The following is a 10,446-nucleotide window of genomic DNA, read 5'->3' on the forward strand; positions in this document are numbered from 1 at the left end:
CTCATAACCAATAATAAGAACACCTCCCTGCAGTTCCTTGAGAAGACGACTCGAGGTTTAAATACTTCGGTTGTCAATTTTAAAGGAGTTTGTTACTTGTGACAACCAAAACGTTTGTACGAAAGAATTTTCTGTTGGTTTAGAAGCTATACTTACAACGTGATCATATTTTTATATTTCTTTACCAATAGAAAAACCCGATCGTCAATATGCTTACTTAACAAAGGAGAAACATGGAGACGAAGCAATGGCAGCAATTCCAAACTGTCCCCACAGCGGCTCCGGTGATGGTGGAAAACCTCAGCGGCAGCTGCAATAACATCACAGTAATAACCATATCCTAGAAATTGAAAGGATGGGAATCGAAAGCAAGAATACTCTTTACCAATGGCAGTGGCGGCAGCTAAGAACTCCGACAATGGCTGCGGCAGCTCAGAAGTGACTCTGTCAGTTCAGCAGCAGTGGTGACTCCCTTTTCTCTCTTCCATCTGCGTTTCTATTTCCCTCTCCTTGCGTCGGATCCTCGTGGTGGCCTGACAACTTCATAACAGCGATGGAAGTGGGTGACCCAGCGGTGGTAGAAGATCCCAGCCCCAACCGCGACGTCGTTCCTCTCCTCCACATGCGACAGCTTCGATCTCCCTTTCGCACGCAACATGATGGCTCTCCTCCTCTGGTTGGTGCGATGGTGGCAGCGGGGTTTTGGGCGGCAGAGGCGGCGTAGAGCTCCAGCGACTTTGAACTCCGTGAAGGTGACGGCGGAACAGACCTCGGCGACGACAATACCGCTGACGGTGGCGGAGACCCGACGAAGCTGGCGGCGGCGGGTTTCTTCCACTCCTGCGAGCACAACGGCGGCGATGAGGAGGATCGGCGATGGTGACGCTGGCGACGCTGGTTTCCCTCGGCGATGATGAAGACGGCATGGACAACTGTGACGGCGCGATACCCCTCATGGCGCCTTCCTCCCACGCGCTTCTCTGCTCCGGCGATGTGCTAACGGCGGGACAGTGGCGGCACAGACAGTTTCCCCCTTCCACCGGCGCCCCTCTCCCTCTCGGATCTCCTTCTCCCTTTCTTTCTTTTTTTTTTTATTTCTTCTTTTCTCTCTTTGTTTTTTCTGAAGCAATGGGTTTAGGTTAGGTTTGGGGAGGGGAAGGCGGTAGGGTAGAGGATTAGGATTAGGATAGTTTAGGAAAGGGTTAACCACCAAAAACGCTCCCGAATTATTCAAACGCTGACAAAAATGCACCCGAATTTTACTATCGACAAAAATACCTTTAAATAATTTAAAAACATAAGAACAATACCCAACGGTAAATATATATTTTCAAAAAATACCTTAGAGATTGAATTTTGACGTAATTTTTTGCAAGCATGATTATAAAAATAATATTTTATTATACATAAAAATTGGTGATTTTTTGTTAAGTATATAATGTTTTTATAATTATTTTTGTTAACAACCAATAATACTTTTAAAAAATTACAAAATAATATATACTTAACAAAAAATCACCAAATTTTAAGAATAATAATATCTCATTTTTTTAATTATGATTGCAAAAAATTGCATCAAAATTCAATCTCTAATGTATATTTTGAGAAATACATATTTAATGTTAGTTTTTTTGCAAGATTATCTAACATTAAATATGTATTTCTCAAAAAATATATTAGAGATTGAATTTTGTTACAATTTTTTGCAAGCATGATTAAGAAAATGATATATTAGTATCCTTAAAATTTGGTGATTTTTCATTGTGTATATATTTTTTTTGTAATTTTTTTGTTAACAACTAATAATACTTTTAAAAAATCACAAAAAAATATATACTTAGAAAAAATTATCAAATTTCAAGAATAATAATATCTCATTTTTTAATTATTCTTGTAAAAAATCACATCAAAATTCAATCTCTAAGGCATTTTTTGAAAATATATATTTACCGTTGGGTATTGTTGTTATGTTTTTAAATTATTTAAAAGTATTTTTGTCGATAGTAAAATTCGGGTGCATTTCTGTCAGCATTTGAATAATTCGGGGGCATTTTTGGTGGTTAACCCTCCTAAATTTTAATAAAATTAGGGGTATAGAGTATTAATTAAAAATCTAATTTAAACCTTTAAGATTATTTTTTAAAATATTATTTAATTATCAATTGTTAATTGGTTTCCAATCAAATATTTTAATTTAAAATTAGAGATAATATAATTAATTTTCTTTGTTTATAAAGTTAAAGTATTAAATTTTTAAATCTCAATTATTTAAACTAAATCATATAAAATTCTTATTCTTTTATAATTATTCAGCTTTATAGTTTAAATATAGAAAATAATTCAATAATTATAAAATTAAGTAAAATTCTTATTAATTATCAAAACCTGATTTAATTAACTTTAAAAAAATAATTTCTGAAAATAAAATTTCTAATGAATAAATAAATTAAAACTAACTCATAATAAGATTTATTTAAAAATTTTGGGTCTTACATTTACCCCTATTTAGTGACTAATTTTGGAAGAAGATGGGGGATAGACTTAACATGCCTTTATCAATATAGAGCAATATGTTGTTCCTCCAAATTGGTTTGGTTACTAAGTTAAGAACATAACACAATAAAAGATCTTTTCTCACTTCTCTCATCAAGATGACCATCTTTTTCGCTTGCTCTTCTCTAATTCTTCTCATAATAGATCACGTGGCAACTTTAAAAAGAAACACATTCATTCTTTTGTAAAAAAGCACATTTATTTTTTGACATTAATGAAAATTCCAACACTTATTTTTTAATATTTTGGCATTTTAATTTTTGTGTTGCTTTTTTGCCAATAATAAAAATATTTTCCTTAAAAAAATTTTATGACAAATTTACATCCAAATCAATTATATTAATAAGTATAAGCTAATTAGTAATAAAGCCTTCAGATCAAACTTGTTCCCGAGATTGATTTGGGGAAGACCAAGTCTAATTATGATGAAAAAGGCTCACGTTTTAATTCTACATAACTTCCCACTTAAATGAAATTATTGTAACCCAAAAACCCAAAAAAGGACAATAATATAGTTCAAAATATAGTATTTCCGTCGTTAGTGCAGTTTATTCTTTCCATAGTTTTAGGTACACAATTATATTTACACAGTCACCATTTTAGGATGACTAATGCTATATCCTATATGAACTTAGTTTTTATCCGACGAAAATAGGAACAAATAGCATTTTTACACAATCTTTGTTTACAAGCATATATACATGGACAGTAATATTAGTACTCTCCGCAGTGACTACTATAAAGGCATAGAAAATGAATGTAATCTCATTAGCAATCAAGCCTTCCTTCAATCTTCATCATTTGGGACTTCGTGCCGCGGTCTATTGTACTTCTCTCTCAGATGCTTGATCGGGATGAAATCTCCAGCAGCATCCATTCCATAAAAGAGAAAAGAGATGTACGGATGATCAAACCTTTCCTGCACATCATTAAAAGCACCATTTAAATCTTGTCCTCAGAAGATGTTATAATGTTCTATCATAAGCCCTATTTAAGTTTAAAGCCATCATCTTTATTTTTGTTATTTCTTCTCTTGAAATCCCCCTCCCCAAAACCAAAAACAAAAACAAAGAGAAGTTTGCACCAACGGATTGTAAATAACATCATCATACATGTCTTATTGATCTAGATCTACTCACCATGTCTGGTTGATCAGGGATTACAAGATTATCCTCTGCGACTGCAATTAAGTTAAACATATCAATCTGCAGGTACTTTGTATTCAGAAAGAAAGAGAGTATCATGGAAACTAATACAACAGTTATAGTTATAGCATTTGGTTCAATGGTGAGTGATATGCAAAGAATATTAATAAAGCATCTTTACCATATGCTACCAATATGTTAGGATCAGCACGCACGTCGACGAGTACCTGAATGTTAGACAAAAGGGAAACCATTTAAGACCAGCACAATTCTTAACAATGGACAAAATAAAGACAAATTGATCAACAATAAACACATTTCCAGTGTCAACGGTTTGAAAAGAGGTACTCTTGAAAAGTATGATTTATCTGAAATGTGGATTTGGAATGAAGAGAAACAATTTAAACAAGCAAATGGTCTCCCCCCCCCCCCCCCCTCCTTCCCCTCTAGATGATATCACCAAAGACAATCATACAATAATGTACACACAACAATTGGTGATGAAATATATTCTTGGAATAATTGAAGCAACATTATTCATAATATGCTGATTTTGCAAAACAAGATGCAACTATGTAGATGGGTATCGATTGATATTTTTATGCTGACTGAACAAATATGGATTGATCAGAATTGAAAAGTACAAGATGAATCAACTGTTTAGAAAGTCAAAGTATAAGCTAAAATTAAAATGATCCTCATGGAAAACAAGAAAACAATATAAATGAAAATTTCATGCTGAGGTAGACGAACCTGATAAAATGGTTGAGCCGAACCACGAGATAACTTCTTAACCTGGGCATTTTCCATCCATGAAGTTGATTCACAACATACTGGATCCATTCCAACTATCACAGCTCTATAGCCTGCCATGAAGGTTGAGTAATCAAAATATGTGGTGAGGTAAGGTCATAAGGAAATTAAATCTTCCATTTTTATGGGATATTTCACCCAATATGCATGCATTCATATCAGAGACACCAAATTACAAGGTGATGCTAATCAAATTCTTTTGAGTGAATAACACAGATTTGATATCCTCCAAGGCATTTGGGATTGAAAATTATGGTTTCATAATCATAACTATGCTCGTATCTTGTATAGTAAGATATATGATCACTAACTAATATTAACATGAAAATATGTTACCTGTAAAAGTAACACAACCCGACCATACTTTTGGCATTTTAAAGACAAACAATGCAATATATAACCCTAAAACACTAAACACTAAAAGAACTTAAGCACAAACACACTAAACACTAAAAAGGTCATCATAAGTCATTAGTAACCTGTGAAGTTTATTAAGGTGTGTATAAAGCAAATGAGTAATTGTGAAACCGATATTTCAGAACAACGAAAATAGAACAATAGTAGCCAACTCTGATGTGATACCACAATTATAAATGAAAAAAAAAAATCAAGCTATGACAGTTGATTATTTGTAAAGAAAAGTTTGAAACTAAAAGACTAAACTGTATCGTTGAATTGCATAGGTAATACAAATACACCAAGTCATACTTGTACCATAAGATACATATGTATTTAAGATAAGTATCACTTATAGGTTAAATGGTACCGAATCATGAGATATATATCGTGAATTGTAAGATACTACCATGCTTCAGAGTACAACCTAGTCGCAGCATTGTCATTAGATTCCACTGTAAAATGGAAATGCAATTAATAATAATGTCTTATTCAATGCAATCCATTTTCATAAGGAACATTGGTGACTTTTGATTCATGTATTAGACCCCACTTGGTGAAATAAGGTTTAGTTGTTGTATTCAATGGAATGCATTTCACTTACCAAAAACTTTATGCCTCACTTTTTGCCCCAACCGAAATGCAAATTGCACATTTTTATATGCTAAAGCTTTAGCTGACGCAGCTAGAGACTCAGCCTCAAGTTTCGAAATCTCATTGCGTAATTCAGCAGCCAAGGCATAATCTTCATTCTCAATAGCTTTCTGGAGATTAGAACTGCAAGGGCAGACAGAACCATTTGCTGTCAGTGATTAATTTGACCAACACTTTATGTGGAAGATGAACAACGAAAATATATAAATATATAAATTGATGAAAACAAGTCAGTTGGATACAATGGACAAAGAAACCTTACCGAAGAGTTATAATACTCAAAGCTTTATCTTGAGCTTCACTTTTCGATGAGAGTCCCCTTTTTGACAGTTGTTGATTGATGACCTCTGCTTCAACCTTCCAAAAATACTTTTTTATCAAGCAAACTGCAAATAATTCAATGCTACAAGTCATAAAATTCAGACATATAGACTAAGAGAGACACACTGACACGTGCTATAGCTTCATGTTATATACTTACAGTGAGGCTATAGTCATACGCATAAACTCAAGGTAGAGAAAAAATGCAATAAAAGAAAGCCACGAACAGAAACAGAAAAATGTCAATTCTACTTTAATCAAGCATGTAAACAAAATTCACAAAGCTTGGTATCTTTTGTAAGCTATGGCATTGTCCAACAAAAAAAAAATTTTTTTTTTTCTTTTTTATTTTCAGCTGCTCAAACCATGCTTTGAAACTACAATCACGCTTGAAATATAACTCAATGCTTAAACACATTGACATGAATTGAAACATAATTTACACACTCAGACCACATTTTAGTGCACAAAATGAAATCCAATTGCTACTAACCTCAGTAAGTTTGTTCCTCAACTGCTTCGCAATGTCATATTCCTCCATGTTTAAAGCATACTGACATTCAAAATTTCTCAAACAAATGAATCATTAAGATAAGCTCCTGAAAATCTAAGCAATGCAATAAATGATTGACTTGCCTATAGAAGTATAAAAGAAACCAGACCTGAACTCTTGTAGCTAAGTCTAGCTGAAAGAAGAACAACAATATATCCTCATTAGCACTCTCACTGTGCTCAGAACTTGCATCCAACCCTTGCTCACCCCTTCCAAATAACCACCCAGCTTCGGCCTTAAAATCACGATACCTCAACACATAACAAGGGTACCCAACTAAGAACAAACTCTGAACACAATGATTCCAAACACAGTATCTTCCATTGACAGAGGCCATTTGGGATCTCCTAAATGGCTTAAAAGGTTTCATCAAAGATGGGGAGAAAAAACCATATTTCATGCTCTTTCCACAATTTGCCAAAGTGCTCATTGTCACAATTTGCACCATCCCTCACCAAGAAAAAAACGGTATGGCAGAAAGAAAATTACAAGAAAACACCTGCATTAATATCAAATTTTCAATACATGAAAGGGAGTTATGAAGCTTCAAAGGCATAACATGCAGTCTCAAACCCTAACCACAATAATAATAAACCAATGAAAGGTTTGCTTTTGATTTTGATTTTCCTATCTAAAATTAGCATAATTTTGGACCAATTAGACTTCATTTTAACAAATTCTTGTCCGAAGGAGATTATTGATGGCTGAACTCTGAAGTAGAAAAATAAATCTGCCTATTGTGCGGACCAGTACTTTTTTCCTTTTACTTTCTTCATTTTTGCCAACAAGAAAATCAAAGATTGGGTGGTTCAAATGCATCATCCATGAAGCTATATGCAGTGAAAATTTCTTGGAGCAGCAAATTATATTTTCTCGGGAAACAAGGAAAAAAGATTACCACAAGAAAGCAGAGAAGAAACAGTTGGAGCAGACGAATTTGAATGGTGTCAATGGCCTCACAGAATCAGTAGGGGAGGAAAGAAAACTACGGAAGGTTGAAAAGAAAAAAGGGAGATTGCGGTGACATGGGTTTCATTGGCGAACTTCTAAAAAGAAAAATAAACCGACTCTTAAAAAAAATTAAAAAGAAAAGTAAAACTAAGGGTAAAAGAAAAGGTAATTTTTTTTAATCTCTTGATTAAAATTTATTAATGTAACGTAAAAAAATTGACAAATTTTAAATACGAATTGATAAATTCTTATTTCATGTTTATAATGTGAGAATATTAAAATTATCATAGAAATTTATATAAAATTATTCTCTTGATTAATTGCTATTTTAAAATTACATTAATTAATAAAATTTATATATTAATATTGAGATATTGTTGTTTGAGGTACATATTTTGCAGACATTAAAATAAAGTGTTAAATTATTTTTTAATAATTTTAAATTATTTATTATTTATTAAAAAAATTGTTCTTTATAAATTTTTAATAATTTATTGTTATTAATTTTGAGTTGATTTTAATATATTCTTACTAAAACAACATACAAATATTTGTTGATAGATTTAAAATTATTCGACTTTTTAATTTGACATTGAATATATATATATATCTAGCTTATTGAATAAAGTAAATTAACAAAAACGATTAATAATTACATTCGATTTAATACACTTAACAGCATATTATGGAAAAAAACGAACAATGCACATCAGTTGTTTTTTTAATTAAATTATTATAATTTAAATTAATTTTAATAAAATAACTTAAAATTATAATTTTAATCTTATCATGTACATGACACAGATACACTTGCTTGTTTTTATTAAATATAATTTTTTTTTAATTATTAAATAATCATCCAATATAATTTCTTAGTGTATACGTTTGTATCACTCTCTTGAAGAAACACTGGGCTGTATAATAATTCTATTTTAGAGTGCTCTGTTAGAATTTCTTAACGGAGTTTCTACTGCCATCAAGACTACATTGTCAACGTCAATTAAATCTCAATACAAGTCTACGTAATCTGCATGGTTTAGACAACGATGGATGAAGATCGAACCGAGGAAGACAACCGGAAAGGAGGTAGGAATGTGATTCTAATGGAAGAGGCAGACATATCAGAAGGTATTAACGCTTGCTCCAATAGTCTCTATGGCAGACTCTTTGCTTCCAAAACATTTTCAATTGGAACCATGGGGAATGCTTTAAAGGCTATATGGGGAAACCCGGAAGAATTTAGCGTGAGTGACAAAGGGGATAATTCCTTCCAATTCTTTTTTAATAAAGAAGTGGATGTCTTGCGTGTTGAACGTGGTTCTCCATAGCTATTCAAAGATTATGTGCTCCATGTCAAGAGATGGAAGGAAGATCAGACTGTGATGAAGAGATTATTTCTAATTTTCCGGTTTGGGTTCAATTTTGGGGTTTGCCAGAATCGTTTAAAAGCCTCGAAGTTGGACGTAAATTGGGAGAGAAACTGGGCATAATGTTGGAGGTAGGTAAATTTCAAATGCGAGGCAGAGAAACTAGAATTGTGAAGACCAAAATCAATATTGATGCTGCTAGGCAAGTGAGAGATTAGTTAATAGTGGCGGGACCTAATAAAAAGGAGGTAGAAGTGGCACTGCGCTATGAGAGACTTGGAAAGTTCTGTACCTATTGCGCAAAATTGGGGCACGAGGTGAAAAACTGCCATGATCTGCTGAAGGACACAGAGAGTGATATGGTAAAAGAGGATGACATTGGCGAATGGGTTAAAGCCAGCCAAGTGGGAATGCGAATCTACTCTGAAGGAGAAAGAACATTCAACAACTCAATCCAAAACCAGAATAAGGCCACTCAATGTAAGAAAAAACCAGTCTTAAACTGCTTATTAGAAGAATTTGCAGGGATGTCAATGCAAGAAGGGAAACAAAGTTTGAAACCACAAGACACTGGTAACAGGGCAGCGCCTGAGTCACCTCAATCAGCCAATTCTAGAACAGAATGCATGGAGGTTATCATAGCTGGTCAGTCCAATATCAAGGAGGATGAAGGGCAGCTTATGCAATTCGCTATTAGGCAGTGTCTCACCACAGAGAAAGGTAGGAAGTGGAAAAGGTTAGCAAGACAAGGTGCTGCAGAGTCAGATACTAAAAGTGAACCCAAAAAAAGGTTGATGAGTGGTATAGCTGAAGGATCTACAAAGAAAGCAAGAATAGAGGATGAAAATGCAGTTGAACAGATGGTGGAGGGTACCAGCCTACAAATGGCACTCAAGGCGCCATGAGAGCTATAGTTTAGAATTGTCGGGGTTTGGGGAGACCCTTGACAATTCACACCTTAAAAGGGATCTGTAAATTCCACTCCCCCGAGATTGTGTTTATAAGTGAAACAAAGAACCAATCTCGACAGGTGAAAGCAAAACTTCGGGTATGCGGCTACGAAAACTGGCATATTATTAACTCGGCAGGAGTGGCAGGAGGACTTGTGCTAGCTTGGAAGGACAGCATCAGTGTTCAAATTATTAGCAATGGAGAATTCTTTGTGGCAGCTGAAATTAAAGAAGTCGGAAGCAGTGAGGTATGGGCGTTCATTGGTGTCCATTTGAGTTGTTCGGAACAAATTCGATCCTTACAGTTTGAGGAGCTTACAACAATGAGCCAACACCTGGAAGGAAAAGTGGTAATAGCAAGCGATTTTAATACTATAACAAGTCAAGCGAAAAAGGAGGGTGGAGGCCAAAAATCAGCAACCACCATTGCAACATTCACTAATTTTATTGACAGTAACGAATTAGTGGATATTGGAATGGTGAGGCGCCCTTTCACGTGGACAAATCGAAGACAAGGAGAGGATTTGGTAAAGGAGAGGCTTGACCGCTATTTAGTTGGGATGGAATAGAAGTTGAAGTTTCTGAATGCAGTGGTACACAGGCTCATAAAGTCAGGCTCAGATCATACTCCAATTTTGATGGAAACCGAACCTCAATCTTGGCATAGTAAAAGGCGGTTTAAATACCAGGAACGTTGGTGTGGAGAAGAGGATGTCAAGAGAATTGTCAGTGAAGTGTGGATA

The 10,446-nt window shown here is 34.3% G+C and overlaps 1 protein-coding gene across 1 annotated transcript; it reads right to left on the reverse strand.

The window, feature by feature from the left end:
- Window positions 1-3,065: 3,065 nt before the first annotated feature.
- LOC107614065 (clp protease adapter protein ClpF, chloroplastic-like) lies at window positions 3,066-7,477 on the reverse strand. Its single transcript, XM_016316292.3, has 9 exons — window positions 7,334-7,477; window positions 6,545-6,934; window positions 6,376-6,435; window positions 5,824-5,918; window positions 5,512-5,684; window positions 4,452-4,564; window positions 3,880-3,925; window positions 3,693-3,733; window positions 3,066-3,472 (listed from the first exon to the last, which is right to left on the reverse strand). The coding sequence occupies exons 2-9, from the start codon at window positions 6,881-6,883 to the stop codon at window positions 3,341-3,343; spliced, it is 999 nt and encodes a 332-aa protein (XP_016171778.1). The 5' UTR covers window positions 6,884-6,934; window positions 7,334-7,477; the 3' UTR covers window positions 3,066-3,340.
- Window positions 7,478-10,446: the final 2,969 nt, after the last annotated feature.

Source organism: Arachis ipaensis, chromosome B2, assembly GCF_059453495.1.
Source record: "Arachis ipaensis isolate K30076 ecotype BB chromosome B2, ASM5945349v1, whole genome shotgun sequence".
NCBI lineage: Eukaryota > Viridiplantae > Streptophyta > Magnoliopsida > Fabales > Fabaceae > Arachis > Arachis ipaensis.

Coding starts and splice junctions, on each gene's coding strand:
- LOC107614065 (XM_016316292.3), bottom strand. CDS start 6,883: ATGGTGCAAATTGTGACAATGAGCACTTTGGCAAATTGTGGAAAGAGC. Junction 6,436..6,544: donor ACTTAGCTACAAGAGTTCAG/GTCTGGTTTCTT, acceptor TTTGAATGTCAG/TATGCTTTAAACATGGAGGA. Junction 3,926..4,451: donor CGGCTCAACCATTTTATCAG/GTTCGTCTACCT, acceptor TCTAACATTCAG/GTACTCGTCGACGTGCGTGC.